Source organism: Nanorana parkeri, unplaced genomic scaffold (genome assembly GCF_000935625.1).
Source record: "Nanorana parkeri isolate BGI_ZX_2015 unplaced genomic scaffold, ASM93562v1 scaffold592, whole genome shotgun sequence".
In the NCBI taxonomy this organism is placed as follows: Eukaryota; Metazoa; Chordata; class Amphibia; order Anura; family Dicroglossidae; genus Nanorana; species Nanorana parkeri.
The window spans coordinates 462,911-485,149 of NW_017306860.1; the positions used below are offsets into that span (position 1 = coordinate 462,911).

The 22,239-nt window shown below is 40.9% G+C and overlaps 1 protein-coding gene across 1 annotated transcript in view; it reads right to left on the reverse strand.

Annotated features, from left to right (window-relative positions):
* The window catches only part of ANO2 (anoctamin 2), a 158,391-nt gene that overhangs the window by 58,044 nt on the left and 78,108 nt on the right, over nucleotides 1-22,239 (reverse strand). Inside the window, exons 15-19 of the mRNA XM_018562702.1 lie at nucleotides 20,274-20,345; nucleotides 19,749-19,950; nucleotides 17,869-17,980; nucleotides 14,051-14,108; nucleotides 12,576-12,676 (exon numbers count right to left, since the gene is read on the reverse strand). Of these exons, the coding sequence (XP_018418204.1) occupies nucleotides 12,576-12,676; nucleotides 14,051-14,108; nucleotides 17,869-17,980; nucleotides 19,749-19,950; nucleotides 20,274-20,345 (545 nt within the window). The remainder of the gene's footprint in view (nucleotides 1-12,575; nucleotides 12,677-14,050; nucleotides 14,109-17,868; nucleotides 17,981-19,748; nucleotides 19,951-20,273; nucleotides 20,346-22,239) is intronic.

Consider the following 22,239-nt stretch of genomic DNA (forward strand, 5'->3'; position numbering starts at 1 on the left):
TATATGTATATTTTTGGCTGATCTCAAAATGTTAATAGTTAAAAAAACAGTGCGGGATCCCCCTTCTGATTCATACCAGACCTGAGTTTAAAAAAAAAGTCCCAAAGTCATAACAGGCCCTTTAGGTCTGGTAGGGTTTTTAAGGGGGAACCGCACTGCCCAAAAATGGAAAACCCCTAACATTCTAAACCAGACCCTTAATCCAATCACTGGCCTGGCAGGGAAGGAAAGGAGGAGGGGAAAGAGCTAGCGCCCTCCCTGCCCCATACCGGGCAACATGCCCCCTTTTCCAGGGGTCCCGAATGCATACGATTTCCAATGAGGCTGAATGCAAACAAATCAGAATATTCTTTTAATTAAATGTTTGATCATCCAAATTTCGTTCAATATTAAACTAAATCAGACACATTACTGTTTTCTGGCCAATCAGAAAATAAAACGAAATTCCTGAAACATCCAAACAACAAAAAGAAACGGCATTGGAACCTGATACCCGAAAAAGAGCAAAATAATCAAAACAAAAAGTAACAAATGTTTTGCCTGCTTACATGCCTAGTGTCCGGTTTAAATCAGCCAACCCCATATTGTTCCTGCCTATCGAAAGAATGTTGATAAGCTAGCACTATCTCATATCCGCTTTGACTAACAGCTGTGAAAAGAAAGTGGAAAGAAAAAGCTTGCAATATAATTATTTCTGCATTTTTATTCTGTATTAAAACATGGATATTTAAATTTTGATTGGTAATAAAAACAAAACCCCTCTCCCACTTTTATACCAGTGACATCTATATCTTACTTTCTTAGTAAGACTGAAACAAAAAGAAGGAGCAGAAAGGAAATACAGCTTTGCATGCCCTTAGCTTTTCCATGTTATTAGCTGTGTTGCTTATAAAACAAGATTAGTGCCCTTCAAGTGGCTTTGACATACATGCAAGCTATGATTGAAAATAAATCTTTGTTTTTGCTAACAGTTTGTTCTCTGGAGCAACAGTTTAATCATTGTGAAATTGAACTCCTAGCCACTTACACCAAATTTGCTGAATAATAACCATGAAAAAGATCTATTGTTTAGCGGGTAATCTCTTTCATTCCTCACTGGCCCCGGGAAGGCTTTAGTACAATGTGTCCTGTTCCTAGTATAGGGGATTTATATTGATATTGTGGTTCATATTTGTTTCAGTGTCTTGGAGAGTCGCAGACTAAACATAAGCAGAGGACGTTGTATAACATGCAGAGTGATGCCCTGAGTAATGTGGTAAATGTGGAATCCGATTACATGTCTTTATGGACAGCTGTGTCTTGTACTCCATGTTTGGGTAAGATAATTGACAATACTCACAACAGACTATCTCTGTATTAAAAGGGAGCAAGATTTAAAGGGCATTGAAACTTTTAAATAAAAAGCTAAAACTGCAAGATTAGACCTTAGAATCTGTTTGGTGCAAGCATAACACTTTCGCAGTACTTCTTTTCCACCACAAGATGTCCTCAGTCTTCTGGGGTGAGTGATGGCCAATGTTGTACAACCAACTTTCCTTGAGCCCAGGCTGTCATGGACCACCCCCCGGGGCATCATTATCACAGCATCCTAGGCTCACTGAGCTACGGTACAAAATAACACTCACGCACCACTATATCCAGTATTATGTGTATATGACTTTGGATCGCATACACATATTGGAGTTGGATGGGGGGCTCAGGTAAAATAGAGGGTGGCACATTAACAATCGAGACTTCTGTTTTAAATGCTGGTCTCACATGCTGATGATTATGCTCACTTTATTAACATTTCCAAGCCACTCCATTTGCCTACTACTCACTCCCTACCTTCACATGACAGTGGTGGTGCAAGGCAGTGGCGAAACTACCGCCGGTGAGGACGCACCAGTCTCTCAGCCTGCGGGGGCCCAGCACAGTCCTGGCCTGTGCATAGATGGTATCCAGCGGCCGGCAGGCAACCCGTCTCTGCGCCGGGAGTGTTGGATCATCTGTTCATCTGACACTCCCGGCGCAGAGATGGGGGGCCCGCTGACCGCAGGATACTGATCTTAATATCCATTCCCCACACTCCGATGCGCTGAATTGGGGGAGGGGGGGGTGCGGGCTAGGCACACGGCTGCTTCTGGGTACCCAGGTATTATGGGGCCTGCCAACCCTTGCGAGAAGAGAGCCGCAAGCCAAGGACACATGTAGAATTGAAGATGGCCCTGCAGGGTGCAGGGCAGGCAGCCAGGCACCTGGTTTTTCTGAGTCCCCCACCAGGAAACAGCAGAAGACCAGCCAGAAGAGGTAAGTGTAAATAATTAATTAAAACAATTATTATTTGTAGCCTGATGTGTAAAGTTCAGCTGGTATTTGTAGTGCTCTATAGCAGGTGCCATTCTGCATTGCAGCAATGCAGAATGGGACCCTCTATACAGGACTACAAATCTCAGCAGTACATTATACAGAAATGCTATAGTTGTATAAAGTATTGTTGGGATGTGTAGTCCTCTATAGCCTGTGCCATTCTGCATTGCTGTAATATTAGGAATGTACCGATATATTGGCCGTTGAAACATATCGGCCGAAAATTGCACTTTTGGTTAAATGCCGAAAGTGCCATTTTTTGGCCGATACAGCGGCGCATCCCTGCTTTCTTTCCTCCCCGCTGGGCGCTGCTCTGTGTCCTAGCGGGGAGGTGAGAAAGTGTCACAGAGGGCCCAGCGCTGAGGGAGGAGAGCGCTGTGAGCAGCCAGCGTCTATCATCCCACACCGCTCAGCCTCCTTTCGCAGTCCGGTGTTCTATCACAGATTGTGACTGCGTTAGAATGTGTGACTGCTGACGTCATCACACGTTCTAATGTAATCATGGCCATTTTCCTGGCGGTGGAATGTGTGACCAGCCATGTGGTCACACATTCTAACGTAGCCACACCCATTTTTTTCCAGGGTAAAAATGTGTGACCGGCAAAAGGTGTAGAATTCAAGGCTTTCTCCGCTGTTCCTGGGCAGATCGGCATCGCAGATGGTATGTGCAGGAGAACCGATCTGCCCTGGAACAGCTGATCGGTCCTGAAATCTCACTTCTATCCGACTTTGTATTGCACTTCCAGTACAATAAAAACATTGGTACTGTGTAGCTTTTTTTCTATTTTTTCAACTTTATTTCTTTGTGGTTGCTTCACGGGGTGTGGATTGGGGAGTTTGTGTTTTCTTTTGGGGGAAATGCTCTGCTGATGTTTGCCAAAGAGGACCAGGAAGTAGAAAACAAGAAGCTATAAGTAAAACCAAAATATGTTTATTTAGCTAATGAATGTAAGATGATTTTATATCAGCATGCAGAGCTGTATGCTGTTGTGAGTTTTAGTCAAAGGGGTGAAAATCCACTTTAAAGGAAGTTTGTGGCTTTATCTGCAGGACCATCAGCTTAAAATTTTCTTCAGCTCATGTGTTCTGAAAGATGCTGAGTTAACATTTATTTTCAAAGGGACTCTTCTTGCAGAAATTGCTTACTCTGTTTTTACTGTACACTTTGCTCTTCTCACAGAGTGCATTACAAACTGCAGATAGAGCCCCCTTTATTTCCTGGCCGAAGAACATCCAGCTTCATCTAGCTCTTTACTTCCCAGACTTGCTGTCCCGTGCTCACCCTTTTCATTCATTTGATTTCAATTATTTCAATCATAGAGGCTCAGAATCACATGTGGGCATTACCAAGGCTTCCTGTTTCCAGGACCCTGCCAACTTTCCCACCGGCCATGATCTGCCTGCATTTCAGAGACCTAGTGATGATGTCACCGAGTCTAACATAAGTTATATAATATAAACAGAACAGTTTTATTTAATCATATCATTAGCATGTTGATGAGTAGGGAAAGAATAACCAGGGAAGGCAAAATATAAGCAGATAAAACCTCAGCCTACAATACTTACTGCTAATATTGTTCTGTCAGGCTTGCTCATCCATTTTTTCCACTAATAACATGCCAGGTAAAGTTATGAATGGAGAAGCAAGTTTGTTATGTACTATAGTAGCATTCTTGTGTAAACGGTGTAATTAAAAGGCAGGAAAATATCACGTTTTCCTTCCAAGCCTGAACCTGCTGAGGAACTGCCGCAAGTCTGAAGCAATTACAACCTGATATAACTCGAAAGACATGTTCATTTTGCTGGGTTCAAGACTCAAGAATTATATTCAAGAATAGAATACAACTGATTTATAGCCCATCTGAAGCCTTTGTATTTATTACTGCACTTCAGTCAGACTGCATATACAGTAATAAATACGCTTTTCCTTTTTTGCATTTGTACATACTGCATTTGTACCTGCTGCAGTATGGGCAGGTTCACACCATTTTCAGGGCCAGATCTGAAACACAGTGCATTACTTTTTGCCGCGATTTTACAGCAAATTTGCCGCGTTCTGGAACTTTTTGTTTTGGCTTTTTAGCTTAAAATGGGACTTCAGGTGCGTTCCAGTGTGTTTGTATGCATTTTTAGTATCAACAAAACAGCAGAATTTGTTAAATGTTCAAGAGCAGCTGTTGTTAAAGTGTTTAAAGACTGGACTGTCAGCCGAAAAATCCGGGTCTGAACATGGATGAAGTTGAAAGAGCTATCAGGCAGCTGGTTCCACAACCATCAAATCTCACAGAACTGGACAGTGCTATTCATCAGGCATGGTGTCAGATTCCTCGCATCACCTTTCAACATCTCGTGGAGTCAATGCCAAGAAGAATCGCCTCAGTATTGAAGGCAAAAGGTGGCCCAACGAAGTACTGATGGGGTGGTCATAATAATCTGGCCACTCAGTGTATCTCTGAACTTCTCGTATAAAAAAAAGTTTCAATGGGTAAAGGAGTAAGCTGTAGAACTGTTTATAACACAAATGCTCCCTGCTTTGCACTCAGGAATTTAAAATTCCCTCACGGAATCTATATCCAGATTGTCTAATTCAAGAAACAGCAGGGAAAGCACATCAAAGAACATGAGGACTACAAGGGACTGGAAGTTTACAGCTTCCAAATTAAATGGTAGTGAATGAAGCACTCAACTTGCCCAAGATTAATGTAATGGGATAATTACACACACAAAAAAGACACATTTTGCCAGCCGGCTTGGATTTGTGTACTTTTGAGAAATCTGGTGTTTATACGACACTTGTAAAAGCTGCAGCATTCTGCAGAAATATGGAAATTGTAGGTTCCAATGTTTAGCGTGCATCAATTATCTCTCTCTGGCTCTGTTATTATTCGACATTAGCATTACTGACATATGTTTACTTGGAAGAGGCCTTTAAGTCCCTCATTAAAAATGGACGGTAACTGTAGGTGGTGAAACGGCAGCAATATGTTGAAAAACATTAGAGAGAACCAATCGCAGCTGGGCTTATTTGTGAATCTAAATGTATGGTGTTAATGTTGAACACAAAGTTAACAACACCAATTAAAGCTCATATCCAGGCCAGTGTTGTCCACCTTCGGTTACTCTTGCCTACTTTGCTTGTACCCATTCACACATTTACCCTAAAAAATTCCAGAAGTGAAAACTGGTGATCCACTGCTGAAGTCTGTGCCCACTACTGAGCAGTCTTGTTGCTGCTTCTCATCTTGATGCCATTACTCCACTGCTAGAGTCTTCAGTAACCTGTGAGGACCCCACTGATGGACAGCCAATGGGAGGTGTCCATGTCACCAGGCAGCGATATGGGCACCTGAACAAGGACCCTCCCAATCTGCAGTCTAAAAGAAAGAAGACTCGGGACCAGCACGTTATGTGGCCATGGATTCATGTAAGTGGGCTGGTAAGGTTTGTTTAAATTATTGGGGCGATTATCTACAGGGGATAAAGCAGGTAAGGTTTAAGGGGGCGGGTCCCTAACCAAAGAATAGTTAAGTATTCATCGAACTGCAAATAGGTTAAGTACCCTAATCTGTCCTAATATCAGGCCCTGGTAGCACCAAGAGTTATTAAGTTGTGTTACATTCACATGCGCCAACAATAAACAAGCTGTCAAGAGGAGTGAGCAGAGAGATAACTTATCAGTAATCCGCTTTTTCTTGACTGTCCAACCACATGTTAAAGGCAGAGAAGTGACCAGGCTGTATTGCTTAACTGTAGAAGAGAAATATCAAATCAAGGGGCTGGCTGTGCTGTGCGGCAGGTGGGTAAATCTCGGAATTTACCAAGGTGAAGGTACCAAGGTGGAGGGTGCCAAGGTGTGCGTCCCTTTTCCCAAGAACTTTAATCCAGCACTACAAAAACTAACTCAAAAAGGTTAAAAAAAATTATGGCAAGGAATCAAAGGAGTGAATAAAGGCAATAGGAGTTAACTAAAATGGTAACTACAAGTTTTAGGGTTTATAACATAATTAATTAGGGTTAATTACAAATTTTATTCTGTGATTTATTCTTTTTATAAAGCCGCTAGAATCATGTTTCTGGTACAAAGCATTTAAAAAAAAAAAAAATTGCGGTTTAGGCATGAAAGAACGCATATTTAAAAATCTTACATACAAATGCTCAAAAATAAATCACAAAAAAATCACATAAAGTACTCAAGGAAAAAGGAAATGAAGGAGTTAATAAAATCCAGTTAGAGTAAACGAAAGGGTGAACATTTTGTAATTTTTTTAAATTTACATATAACAATAAATAATGAATGTGCCACCCCAACAGGGGCATAGAATATGAGATGCATAGCCTCAGTTAATATTAGCATTGTTATATAGGTTAGAATTTATATAGTGTGATTTGCCTAACTATTTTCTCATAGCTAAATCCATGTGTTATCCTATGCTGCCATCTAGTGGCCTTTTGTTGTAACAAACATGTTTTCTGTAATTATTCCTCATGTGACAATGTATTTTCCTCTAGTGTATGTAGCCCCACCCTTCTTCCTGTGTGCAGTACTTCCTGTGTCATGGCAAAGCTAGCAGCCACATGTAACAGGACACACATATAATCTGCACAGTACGGAGGAAAGGCATCATTTTCTGACCGCACAATACTATAACCGTTCAACTGCTGTTCCTATCATCTGCTGTAACCTGATGTAAAGAATAAACACCTCTTTTGAATGAATCGGTATTGACGAGTTCAGCTATCTGACGAGGATTGTCCGCAGTGAGTATATCTGCTTATACAGGCCAGGCATAGAGGTCTCAGCAAGGGATATATTTCGCTATCACAACGATCAGAGTCAGAATAATGAATGAAAGGTACATTAGTAGCTATGGGTGTCCCCCATAGCTACTAATTTTTGCTGCCTAAGGCGGTGGCGGGGGGTGACATCACTGATTGCCAGGAACTCGGCGGAATGCTGTGGCTGAGCATAAGGAATAGGAAAGAGCCTCTTGAATGTCACTTTCATGCTTTGTATCAGGGAAAGAGCATCAATGTTCTCCAGTACCAGTTCATGGCCTATTAGCAACTGGGCTGCAGCCTCCAGCAGTCTCCCGGGTAGTCCCGCTCCCCATACAGGGCCGGAGAAGAGGATTGCGTGGCAGTGCGGCCATGTCATTGAGGAGAGTGGGCCAGTACGGAGACTGAGAGTGGGGCCTTGGGGGGGAGTGATGGCCGTGTGGAGGGGCTGCTCTGCACCAAGCCGGGGACATGTTATAAGGTAATGACCCTTACAGTGTGTGCAGCAATCTCCTACAGGTCCTCCCTTAATATTACACCCACTGCCCCTGTCTATATTGTCTTATGTTATGGGCCACTCACTAATCACTAACACCACCCAAAACTCCTCCCGCCACATTTCCTGGTGCAAAAAAGGTCGTGATCGTTGCTCTATAGCACACAGAGCTCCTGATACAAAGTGAATGGCTGTCACACTCACAGTGGAGTGTGCTATTTACGCAGGGAGAGCCGCAATCTCCCACTGTAATCTGCAGAACTGCACTGTCTGTTTGATGGCCATAAACACGACTGGGCCATGCAGAGACAAGAGGGGCTCCAAGTTTGCCCCCTACAGTACAGCATGCCCAAAGCGGTTGCCTCTTCTGCCTGCAAACAAGAACTGGTAGACTGCAAATGCAGTGTAGTCAGCAACCTCTGCGAAGCAACATCGTATATTACAGCATTAGACACACAGAGCACCTGTTGTTTTCATACATTCTGAGCACAGAGAGGAACAGTAAAATACAATTACTATGTTGTACTACTAAGCAGCAAAATTAAGGATGCTTTGCAGGCAGACTGTGTGACTTGAGTCTAGGTACATGATAAGTGATCATGTTTAACAGAAAGGCACCTTTAAATAAAAAATCCAGTGGCTCTTAGATTCCTTTTAATAGAAAGGAAACATTATGTTCTGGAACAGAGAATTCTAAGCCCACAAATCACACAGATGGGAATATAAATGCTTGTTATAATGATGTATCGGTATCATGGACCCGCGGGCTAAAAATGTTAGAAATCCCGAAGGCTTTACTATTGACTTATCAAAGCTTATAGTGCAATGATTATAATTTGAAGAATGCTTTGTATTAGCCAGAGCCTCAGGTCCACTTTTCATGACTTGCCTAAATCCTTCCTTTGGTTCACTAATCACTTTCTAGGAAGTAATTCTAACAGCTTAATTGTTCATCTATGGAGAGAATTTATTCAACGTGACTATAGATTTGAGAGCGACCCAGTGCTGTCTATCCCGCTGTGCCCATTCAAATCAATATGCATACTGTATGTACCTTAAGGGAACCTACTTAACCAGCTATTGTAGAAATTAAAGTTAAACGCAATGAAAACAGTTAAACCACATCTAAAGACTGGTAAATTGAAGTATATTACATTTTTGTTCTTGGGTTTATATAAAATTATATAATAGTATATAATAATATATAATAATAACTGTGTGAATGCCAAGAGTATTATTACAGACCAGTGCCAGTACCTATGCTGAGATCTATCCTACACTGGCATTATAGCGGGATTATAACATAAGGAACTTATTTCTCTACCTACCCTCATGGCCCCAAAAAATAGAGGGGGATATAGGCATGCCAAATATTAGGACTTAAAACCTAGCCTGTCTTTTTGCCACATTTTAGACTTGCAAACCAATGCCTTTAGAAATAACTGAACCCTGGTCTCTAAAAACTTTTCTCCATACTAGAACTGCTAGACTATTGACTCATCTCAAAACAATACCCTCTTCAGGGACACATTCATAACATGAATGAAGGCCAGACTAAAGTTAGCCTCCCTCAAGCCCCCAACCGTTGACACACTAAGCAGCAAATACAACGTATTATGCAACCATTTTCTCTACTACTAACAACGCGCTTACTACTGGAAGAGTGGGTCAAGAAACACCACCTACTTACTGAAAATGCATATGTTTGATAACTTTCTACAACAATATATATATTCCATCAGGGCAGTATACCTCCATCTTAATTGCAAGTACATAGCATCAACAGCACATCAACAGCAAAAAATTTAATGCACACAAAAGACAGTCATAGTTCCTTTGAAGGAGGAATGTTGGATGAGTACACAGGGTTATTTTAAAATACAAAACAAATATTATAAATGAGACCTGGAGGGGAACCCAATTCAAGGTTATACATAGAGCTACACTTTTGACTTTTTTTTATAAGACAAAGACCACTGACTCATAACTCAAAAATTGAGTGTGGCCTGGTGGAAGCATCTCTAACACACTGCTTTTGCCTCTATCCCTTACAATTCTGGGACAAAATGGTTCAATATTTAAATCACATGCAGAGCATCAATTTATCAATTTATCCAAGGACCCCAGGATTTGCACATGTACCAACTGATCTCACCTAGATCAGGTTCGAAGGGTGGCAGTGGACTTGATACACACATGCTTGTTGCTCGTGAGGAAAGAGATAATGGTGTGCCTCCTACCCTAACAGGGCTTCCTTCAGCTATAAAGATCATAATGTGGAGAGAAAGACAAAGTAATACTAAACAAAGACACACTGACAGAAATTTTTTTTCATGTAAAATTAATTCCTTCAATGCTCAAGAAATAACATCCATTGTACAGCCTATTTACTGCACAACTTACTCGGAGGAGGCCTCCAAAGAGACTTTAGCAAACCTACAACTACCTGATACTTATTCTGTCTCTTCCTTGTCCATCTTGGGACTCCCTCGCATCCACATTGAGGGGGAACAGAAATTCCCTCATAGGACATTCTGCACTCGGGCACTTTACCCCCTTACCTTGCCTTTAAACTGGACCTGATCACAAGACCTCACCATCTGGACAGGAAACAGAACGTTGAGGTTCAGCCACCCATACCATACTTTATTATGCTTTTTCTCATGTTTTCTAATATACCTATGTATGGTCCTGGCCGTCTTCCATAGACTTTCCTTTATACAAGCTATTTGTTTTCGATAGCCACGTGGATATAAAAACATAGTACATTAGTTTCTTTGTAACCGCAATGGAATGCAAGAGTCACGGTGCTGCTTTCGAAAACTGACATCACACAAAAGTAGCACAATTATTGCCCAGTGATGTCAGCTCCTAATAGGACTGCCAGAGATTTAGTCTGTATATTTGATGTCTGGCAACTGTGCAAAACCCCATAAACAAACCAAAGACGAGTGGCGCTCTAGACGACCAAGGACTGGATGCTACAATGTCACCCTCGCCACCTGTTTCGCTTTACACCCTGTAAAACTGTCTCTGTTATCATTTCCAGCATAACCCGGGTCAAAAAACACTTTAAAACAGCAAATTAAATATTGTATAGTACGATAAAGACGATTCTGTTTGCTTGAATATTTGTATCACTAGTCATAATTGTATAAAGACATTCCATTTGTGATTCATTTAATCGCAAAATCTCCCTTTCTTCATCTTTAATCTGAGGGCTGCGAAAACATCTACAATGCGTTGTGTACAGAATGGTAATCCATGAATATGTAAACACAGAGTGAAGTGAAACTTCTGAATCATACAAAAATAAACAGTGCAAGTTAGGGGCAGATTTAAGATATTGTAGAAGGCAGATTTCTCAGTCATATGAAAGCAAGATGAGGCTGTTGAGTGCGTCAAAATCTATTTAAAGTGTATGTCTGGGCAAAATAAAAGGGCATAGGCAGTACATCTCTACAATATATTCACATTTACCATGTTTTGTCTCATTACAAATGCTGTAAGTACAGAACAAATCCTGCTGATTGGCAAGAAAATCCAGTAGGCTTCTAACTTGATGAAAAAACTGCCTCTGCTGCAATACAATTCCGAGCAGTGTTGCTAAATATGTTTGACCAGTAACAAACACATCTAAATTCACTCACCTTTAGTTACTACTGAGACTGGTTCTGAACCACTTACTTGTGGAGACCTTCCTTCTCATTGTTACACAGGTTATACCCCTTCAATCTATCGTGCTGCTGAAAGTCTCATTCACCTTACCAACCACTCCGTGTTTGCAACGCCCCTCTGTCAATCGCTGCAATGCTTTCTGATTACTCAAGGAATACAATTCAGAATATTACCAACTACTGACAAAGCCACCTACAATTCTGCCCCCAGCCACATCACCAACCTTGTCTCAAAATATCACCCAACCGTTCTTCTCTGCTCCTCCCAAGACCTCCTGCTCTCTAGCTCCCTTGCCAGCTCCTGTCATGCTAGCCTCCAGGACTTCTCCAATGCAGGGTTTAGCGACCCGATGGACGCAGGGCTTAGCAAACCCAATAGTAGCAGGGCTTAGCGTCACGATGGTAGCAGGGCTTAGCGACCAGCTGGACGCAGGGATTAGGGACTGGCAGCTCACTCACTTCCATTCGCCCCTATTCACACAGGGTCCGAACGGCAGTGAGTGAATAGCTGAATGCTGCCGAGCGGCACTCGACTCGGCTATTCTGCTCGGTACCTCCGTGGTACAGAGCAGAATAGAAAATCAATGAAAAAAGGTTTTCATTGATTTTTTTTTTCAAATCACAAAAAAGGTTGAAAAAATTAAAAACATTTTTTAATAAATAGTACAATTTAAAAATAAATAAAGATTTTTTTAAAAAAACTGTTTCCTATTGGCCAGTTGTTATTGTTTAATGACAGATCATCATCCCCAGGTCATTTGGGGACGCTGATCTGTCATTAAACAATAACAACTGGTCGAGGCCAGCAATGAGATTATGGCTGGCTCCGCCCAGCTGTCATTTGTGGGGCGAAAGGCTGGCCTTTGGCAGGCTGTTTGCCACAATTCAGGTGTCACTTTGGCTCAGTAGAGCCGAAGCATATGCCTTTGGCTCGGCTGAGCCACTTGGCCGCCTTTGGCTACTGTATGGGCTATAGTGAATAGTCCATACAGCAGCCCTTCGGCTCCAGCGGCCGAAGAGAGCCGAAGGATCAGCCGAAGCGTGAATAACCCCCTTAATTCCCCTTTGACTGCAATGCATTTTGCCAAAATAGCAAATGTCACTGATATGTATAGAGTTTGCGGAAATGAAAACCTCTTAATTTCACACATCCCTTTTCTTCATATGTTAAGTCCTTGAGCAAAATGCAAGATCATGTTAATGGATAATGACCTCTGTGTTGATTTTTGCTTTGATACCCAAGCCTAAAAAATAGTATACAATTTTCGGGTACTCACGGTATTGCAATCTCAAACAAGTTGTTCTGTATCAGTTGTTTACCCAACATGATGATACTGAGTTGAATGCAGAGCTCCATCAGACATCCTCCCGGAGCACACTACAAGAAAAAACAGTTCATGAAACATACAGCTATTATTCTTTACTTGTCTTTACTACCATTAACATCAGTGTTTCCATTAGGCTCTTTTGCGTGGGGAGGGATCGGTAAGCCCCATTCAGTTCTGGAGTATCTGGAGTAACTGCTGATCCCGGCCAGGTCACCATCTGCAAGGAGTTTGCATGTTCTCACTGTGCTTGCGTGGGTTTCCTCCGGGTACTCCGTTTTCCTCCCACACTCCAAAGACTTGCTGGTAGGTTAATTGGCTCCTCTCTAAGTTGGCCCTCTATGTGTACATGTGAGATAGGGACCTTAGATTGTAAGCTCCTTGAGGGTAGGGACTGATGTGAATGTGCAACTATGTAAAGTGCTGTGTAAATTGTTGGCGCTATATAAATACCTGTAATAAATAAATAAATAAAAGAAATGGTGGCCAGAGGTTGGTTATCAGATTCAGCAGATTTGACACTTCACTAAATTTGAGTTTGGACCAAACCTGAGCTCATCCAAACCCTGGGGGCTTGTTCACACCGGTTACAGTGGGCTCCCTGTGTTCTGGGGCTGGAGCACTGCATATACGTCTATGGCACCTCAGCCCCGCCCGCAGTGCGATCGCTCACACCAGAATGGGTGGCACAACAATGCCTGTGTTCCGGTCCAGTGCAATCGCAAAAAATTCTGCAAATGCATTTCTGTCTATCCATTACCTGAGATTTTCCCAGTCTCCCTGCATAACACATTAAGGTGGATTACTTACACCCAAGAAATATAGGTGTGTCCTCTGCACCTACAGCTTTTTGACTGGACAATGAAAAAGCAGCAGCGGACTTATAAGGACAGTCTTCTGCTCACGCTTCTTTCTCCTCCTATCAGTATGTTCCTTATCAACACATTTTTCATGTAGCACATCTTATTGAATTCCATCCTGCCACTGCAAGATGCTGATACCAAGTCAAATTCAGGTACAAAAGTTAGGCGCATTTAAAATAATAATTTATTTATTATTTATTTATTACAGGTATTTATATAGCGCCCACAATTTATGCATCGCTTTACCGTGCACATTCACATCAGTCCCTGCTCTCAAGGTGCTTACAATCTAAGGTCCCCAACTCACATACATAGAAACAGGGACAGTTTGGAGAGATCCAATTAACCTTCTAACATGTTTTTGGCGTGTGGGAGGAAACCGGAGTACCCGGCGGAAACCCACACAAGCACAGGGAGAACATGCAAACTCCTTGCAGATAGTGTCCTGAATGGAATAATACATTTCATGCTGTGTTAATGATTACAGAGCTGCATTCATTTATGCTTTTCATATCTGCCTTAAATATCTTTAAATGCGGGATATGCAATAGCTGTGTAACCTACCTCTTCCACCCTGTAGTCATTGAAAATGTAGTTATAGCTGCCAGGTCTTCCAACAAACCTAGGTGGAAAAGGGTAAATTATTGTTAGACAAATATTCTTAAATATTAATAGAGGAATTATACCAATGTATAGGATTTTTGTGCTGCAATGGATTCTCAGGCTATTTGGGAGAGAATGGTATCTAGAATTGACTTACTTGCAGTCTAACTTAGTCCTTTTTGGGGCGGTACCTGCAGAGAATGTTTAATTTTGTTGGTGGAAAAGTGCAATTGTGTAAATTCAATTCACCCCTTCTAGGTTCCATACACCTACACCAAACTGTAGGATAGGGTGACCCTTTGCCCTAGTCTTCTAGTTTAGGAGTACTGACCAGGAATGGCCTAACTGTCTATATTAGCCTCTCTGCTTCCAGCTTCAGGATAGTGGTGTGTGGTTATGATATCAGATCTTGTTAGTGTTTCACTAAAGCTAACCAGAAGGAGGGGATCGACACAAGATAGGTGGCCTAAGTGGGGCTAAGAAGTATAAACCAGGTTCAGCAGATTTGGGATTTTAGTATTAATTGACTAATTGCACTAATTGACAGCGTCTAATTTTGTCTGTCAATTTATCCTTAAAGCCTAATTAAAGCTTAGTTTTTATTACTGTAATGCAGTCAGCCTGAATAAAACGCAACAAATGTGGGTATTTTCTTCTTCCAATACTATACTATTGTGCTGCAGCAAGAGCTGAAGAATAGCATTCTGTCAGCACACTGGAGATCCAGACGGCTGCTCAACAAGAGCAAAGAGGTCTTGGGCTCCAGCGGTCTGACGCTCCCGATCTAGAGCTCCAATCAAGAGCGCTCGAACTCCCTGAGTGGCTTTGTGTTACGCAGCAGTCTTGATCCCCAGCATGATACCAACATTTTGCATTTAAAACCTAGTGGCATTAAAATGAAATAATAGTTGCACACATTTATTACTGTTTACGCAGCCTGCATTGCAGTAATGCAAAAGATTCTTCAATTGGACTTTAAGGGCAACTCCACACATAAAGCATTTCTCTACTTTTATTAAGGCTTCACTTTTGTCCTATGGGGAGATCTATTTGTCACAGAGGTCACAGCCTGAGGGGTTGCCTTAAGCTGACCATACACGGTTCACATTTAGGTGGATTCCTGTGAATCAGGAAAAATTGGAGCCATGAGTGGCCCTGCTGACACCACCCACATTGACAAGCGTTGACTGACAAATTGAAGGAGCCAATCAGCTGCAGTCACTATCCATGTATTAGGACAGCTGAGCGGGCCTGTTGTCAGAACACAATAGCTGGCAAGGAAGTTTTATCTATCCACACTGTTTAGCATGACTGGGGGAATCTAATGATTTCTCGTTCACTGGGTTAAACTGGAGAAATATTTAGGTGTATGTATGGCCAACTTTAGTCAACCAAGCTACTTGTTTCACTGGTCTGCGAGTTCTGCATATGTTCCTAAGAATCCACTACAGGGTACATGATGTTATTTTCATTCTCCGCATCCCCTAATAATTTATTTTACTTATGTTGCTAAGGTTTGGAATACCATTCTAAAGCACAGCTTTCAGCCTGTTGGGGCCAGGCTGGGAATATACAGTCTGGTTTCCCCTAATCGGGCACCAAACAGCAGGGAAGACCAGGCAGAGGACACAAGCCTATAGCAGTCCTCCCAAAAACTGGCTTATGTATCGATACAGAACAAAAAGATAAAGAACGCATCAAAGTTCACACCAGGAAATATCATAGCTCACCAATCAATTTAAAGAAAATAAACAAATCCGCAATACATTTCATAAAAAGTCATGTGGGTTATTCCTTATTAACAATGGTGAGTATTCAAACTGGCAGCTGTATGTCTTTAGGACCTGCAGTGGGGAAGGTACAGAGCCCTGTGATACATTCCAGTCACCAGCAGGGGGATGGAACAGAAAACGAATTCCACCCATGAATAACTGGTCCCTGCAGGGTTGTATATCATCACTGGACCACTTCTACTACAATACTTCAATCTAATGGTTGTCCATTGACAACGCAGAGCAATAAATGGTGCTGTTTTTCTCAGCCATGTGTTTCCTCTGCACTCTGTGAGCCAAAGCCATTTCCTAACCATAACTATTAATTAGATATCTACATTTTATTGTATGTAAGAATGTTTAATACAGTTTTAAATGTGACTAACAAAAGACAATCAAACCACCTCCCCCCATTTCAAGCCTCCTCTATACATAGAGATATCAGAACAGAATTAAATGTTCCATTCTAACATTGTGATTGGCTACCAGAAACACTTATAAACAGCTTAGAAAGTTGCCAGATGTTTTGGTGTTCTCATGATTTTTCATGCAATTAATGCAGTCAGCCTGCATTAAAAGCAACAAATGTGGGTATTTTCTTCTTCCAGTACTATACTATTATTCTGCAGCAGGAATTGAAGAACAGCGTGCTGTCAGCACACTGGAGATCCAGACGGCTGCTCAACACAGTCTTGGGTTCCAGCGGTTTGATGCTCCCTCCCTATCCAGAGTTCCAATCAAGAGCGCTCGAACTCCCTGAGTGGCTTTGTGTTACACAGCAGTCTTGATCTCCAGCATGATACCAACATTGGGCATTTCGACCTAGTGGCATTAAAATTGAATAAAAGTTGCACACATCTATTACTGTTTATGCAGCCTGCACTGCAGTAAGGCAAAAGATGCTTCAATTGGACTTTAAGGGCAACTCCACACATAAAGAATCTCTGTATTTTTATTAAGGCTTTGCTTTTGTCCAATGTGGAGATCTGTCACAAAAGTCACAGCCTGAGAGGTTGCCTTAAGCTGACCATACACAGCTAATTTAGGTGGATTCCTGTGAACCATGAAAAATTGGAGTAATGAGCGGCCCTGCTGACACTACCCACCTTGACAAATTTTGACTGACAAACTGAAGGAGCCAATCAGATGCAGTCACTATTCATGTATTAGGACATGTGTTCTCAAGATTTTTCTAGTTTTTGTGTTCTCAAAATCTTTCAAGCAATTAAAGACAAAAGATCTAAAATATGTATGGCATTAATATGTTAATCTACTAATGTATTTACTGTATTTATTTGCATGTAAAAAAGAGGAGCCTTAAAGTGAACCAGTTCATTAAATACAATTACATAACAAATGACAATAGCTGTCATCAGCTGCCAAATGTAATGTCAAGGTCCAGAGGCCTTCTAAACCAGTTTGCAGATATTGACTTTCTCAACGTTAAAACAGGTTAAAAGGGTTAAAACCAGTCAGTTTTTTTGGGGGCCATCTGAGTTCCAAAAGGGAGATTTCCCCTCACTTCCAGTCCTGCAGACTCAACAGGAAGTGAGATGATATCCTTCCATTGGAGGAACTTTTCTCTTTCCTCATTGGAACATTCCCCTCGAATTCTGTTCTGGTGACAACTTTTGGATCCATCCATACTTTCATTCCCCTTGACAATGATAAGCAGGACAATTAGAGTAAAGCTCCCTAACAGAGACAGCAATAAAAACTTGATGGTGGTTCTACCCATCCATCACCACGCTATCCAAATCAACTTAATGTTGATGAGCACTAATCTAATTGAGCAGATGAGAGGTGGTAAAGTGGCAAAGGGTTTGCACCTTCCTTGAGGCAATGGGATCACATAATGCAGCAACAGTGGGTAGATCTGAACACCATGTGCTGTACTTTACAGTTCTTTTGGTAGGTGGCACAGCTCCCATACAACTGTGTCACAATGGTCTGTTTAGATGTTTGGTTGGATTTGCACTTTTAAAATGTATGCGAGGGGTGACTTACCTTCCTTTGAAAAAGGCAACATAGAAAATTGAGGCATAAGAGTTTACAAACTTCAGGAGAAATGCCTTGAGAATCAACCGTTCTTCAAAGGTTTTTTCAGTTTTAGGTACCTCTGGCAAAAACAGGAATGACCGTTTGTAAGTAAAATGCTTGGACATAAATTGCAACAAAGCTGTAGAAAAACAACATCCTATACATTAAAATGCAACTTTAGCTTCAAATGTTTATTAAACCAAACCTGTACATTACCAACACTACCAACATTACCTACCTTTCCAGGGATTCCATTAGTTTCATTAACTTGCAATGTGCCTCTAAACCTTCCGAGCACATTTAACTAGTCATTTCCCTAATACAGCCCCCTCCTCCTGCCATGTAATAGCCCTCTCCATTTCTGGAAGTGTCTAATTACTGACTGTGCTAGCCCAACTCCTCCACCCCTCGCTTAGTTCCCTACCATAATGTAGTAGCTGGGAAAGAAAGTAATTCATTTTGGCACCTGCCACATGCACATGCAGGATAAAAATCCTTTATTGCAAAAAAGACAAAGGGGTCTATTTATGAACTACTCATGGGGCTGTATCTGTGAACATTCATTCTGTGTGTATGTATGCCAAAAATGTATATTCTTTCGTTTTTTTTTCTTTTCGAGTGAAATTATTTTTTTCTTGTAATATTGTAATATGGCCTCATAGTGTGTCTGTTCCTCTATTCCAATTTTGTTTTTTTTCTTAACTAAAGTTCCACTTCAAAGTATATGTTTATGTACATTTCACAGCTTATCCAGACTATAATTTTCACAAACTTCCAAACCTCTCATCCTGTTCATGGACAATAAACCCTTTTCCTTGACACATTCCATGGTGATTGGATTGCTGTGACTGAGTTATCTGTGTGGATGTTAATGATGGGGTATGTTCCTGACACTCATTAAAGCTAAATGCATTGCTTTAATAAGCTGCAAAGCATCTTCAACATTATAGAAAAGGTCAGGTGATTGTGACTAACAAATACTACCTGCACCGTGATCTATCAGACTTGCTGCAGATTCTGATGCACACAGCGAGAAGTCCAACTAATGCTCTGAAATCAGAGCCAGCAATTTGAGTACATGAGAGGAGCCAGCACATCTGTACAAGGCAGAAGGTGAGGATGGAGTTCAGCTTTAAATCCAACTAAATCCATATTTAATTGGGGGGCAATGAATTGCTTGTAGCCCTAACACTTCCTCTCCTTGGGTGACAATGCTGGCCCTCGATAATTACAGTACAGTGAGTAACCGTTGTCACCCCGGGATCAGAAGTGTGTTACTGGCAGGATCATAAGGTAAAAATAAAGGAAACAAGAAAACAACTGCATCCACAACATCCAAGGACCAGTAGGCTGCAATATTTTTAGATTAAGATTTAAATATTCAAGTTTGGGACTTCCAAATATCTAAAACATTTTAATTATTCTAAACTTTATTAATGGAAGAACCAAGTACCGGGTTTATTTTCTCTCTCTCTAATGACAGGTTTGTCAATGTTTAAAAAAAAAAATCTGGATGTATTCAGAATATTACTGGATATTGAGTTCATATAGGCATATTAAGCACCAGAGATTGTTGATCCAGGGAATATCGGATTGCCTTGTGGGATCAGGAATTAATTTTTTCCCCCGTTGAAGCAAATTGAGCCATGCTTTATAGGGGTTTTTTTTGTCTTCCTCTGGATAAACAGTGAGCAATTATGGGCACAGTGTTCTGTTTAGGCTTTTCTTCTTTTTCTTCTTATTTTTTGTTTTTCTCTTATATCTTTATGTTGAAATCGATGGGCATGTGTCTTTTTTCAACCTGACTAACTATATAACTATGTAAATAAGGTGAGTTATCCACTTACCTATTTCTGTCAGCCACTTTGCAACAGACCCATAAATTTCATCTAATATAAGAATTACGACTAAGTTAATGATAACGGCAGTGGCTGTCACGGTCACACGAACGTTTGCTCTCGTACTCTCGTTTGTGCTTAATGCCAAGGTTGCTGAAATTGTGATGCGGTATATGATGACTCCAAACACTGCTGAAAATGTTAATGCAATCTGCGAATGCAAGGAATATGGTCAGTTTTCTATAACAAAATTAGTTATGTATATCTAAAACACCATTCTAACAAGATTTGATTCTAATGCACTACATATATTCTGTTAAATCAGAAATTCAGTACATAAAAAAAAAAAATGTGCATGTACTATATATGCAGTTTTGCAGGATGAATGACTCTGCAAATTTCTGATAAATATACCCCTTTATGTATCATCACAGTATAAAAATGAAAACAAAAGCGCAGTCAGGTGGCGTGCCACAAAATAAACTGTCTATATCTTAGGAAATAACATCACATTGTCACATTCTTTTTACCTACCATAAATAAAACAGCTGCAAAATTAACCAAATAGGCAGGAATTCGGTCTCTCCATGTCAATTTTTCTTTCTTCTAAAATGTACAGAAATGATTATTAGAGAGAGGATCTAAAAATATTACTTTAAAATAATTGTTAGTGTAAAATGTAATTTTCTGATGGGTGACAACAGCAGAACATGCCTATGCAATGTGTGTCAGCATGAGCGGCTTGTACTCTCTATTGTGAGAGTGTGTGACAATGCAGGAGAACAATTGAGAGACAGGGACCTTCACAACAGTTTCACCAGGTATTGCTTTATTGAAAGCTGCAAATTTAAAAATACTGAAAATGATTTTTGACATTACAACAAAAAGCTATTAGGAGATTTTTAGCAACTGGGCTTTCATGTATTTTAAAGTGGAGCTGAAATTCATATGCAGGAACTATTTTGCCATCTCCAAGGAACTGTAATTCTGTGAAATCAGTTTTGTGATCTAGGTACCCATGCCGAGCAACACAGCAAAATCCTTAAACCAGGACTTCCCCCGAGCCAGCTTGCTCTTAGTCTGGTCCTTCTCCCTCCCCTCTTTGATCCTACAGCGCTGACTGGAGGAATGGACGGGGCAGGCACAGCTGGCTCTGTCTCTAGATAGTCAGAGCCCACTGTCAATCAGCCAGCTGGGTGGATCTCGATAGTATTGATAGTATCGATAGCAATAGCCCGCTATATACTGAGCTTTGGGTCACGGGAGGACATTAGTAAATGTCCTCCTGTGACCCTAAAGAGAACTATGGGATAAAAAGGTCACTGCATAGTTCTCTTTTAATACACAGGGGAAATTCATATGCAATTGCCATCTCAAAGGATTTGTAATTCTGTCAATTCATTTTTGTGATCTAGGCACGTACCCCTGCCAGACAACACAGCAAAAAGCTTAACCTCATTGTAGCCTAGCTTGATCAAGACCACCTGGCTTGTGGAATGAATAATGAAGGAAAAGCAAAACAGGGATGAGTCATCAGTCAGTTTTAATGTCCTATCATTATGTTTACTGTTAGCACTTGTACGCTGAGAAGGTGGGAAGAAACATCCAAAACTCCGAGGTGGACAGGAACAGAGTAATGGGGGTTGATTTACTAACCTTATAAACACGCCACGAACAAGTATACACCTCTGTAGTGTGTTCCCTCCCAGCATGATCTATTGGTGGAATCTAGACACCTTTGTAGTGTGTACACACCCAGCAGGTGTGTTGTGCAAAGCCCTGCATGAATTGCAAGGTGATGTTGTGTAAATTAGCTCTACGTTGTGTTGCTTGCATTGATGAATGCAGGGATGTAAATGCATGAGCTAACCATTTTTGTCTCAACTGTGAAGCAGCATTATATATGCATCATGTGCATGATTTTTCCATATATGGCATTAGTGGAAATATGCTTTTAGAGACTTGCATGCCGCTATTAGAGCGGTGTGTAGCCTATGGCGCATGCTACATGACGCGCACGTATGTAAATACATAAAAACGCGCAATAACGGCATGAAAATGTGACACGTTGCTCGTGTTTGGTTGATAAATACGTTTTATGTATTTTTTGGTGCGTGCGTGTGTTTAGGTTAGTAAATCACCCCCATAATGTCATGAAGATCTCACTTTTGGAGTATTCAAGACATATAAGAAGCCAGGGGACAACTCAGCCCTATATATTCCACTAAAATATCACATCTGAGTGGACACATATTTTAAGAAATAGTTCACCAATAACTAAAAAATCAATTGAACAAATCTTTTAAGATATTGTTCAGTGAAAATATTCAGTATTTTAGGATTACTATTTTCTAGCACTCATATCTGACAACCAAAAACATAAATACAAGTGGAGATGATTCATACCCTCAATACCAGTAAACATTTATTGGAGTACAGCTAATGATGGTAAAATTAGCAGCATACCATGCATAAGGACACTATAAATCATATTTGTAAT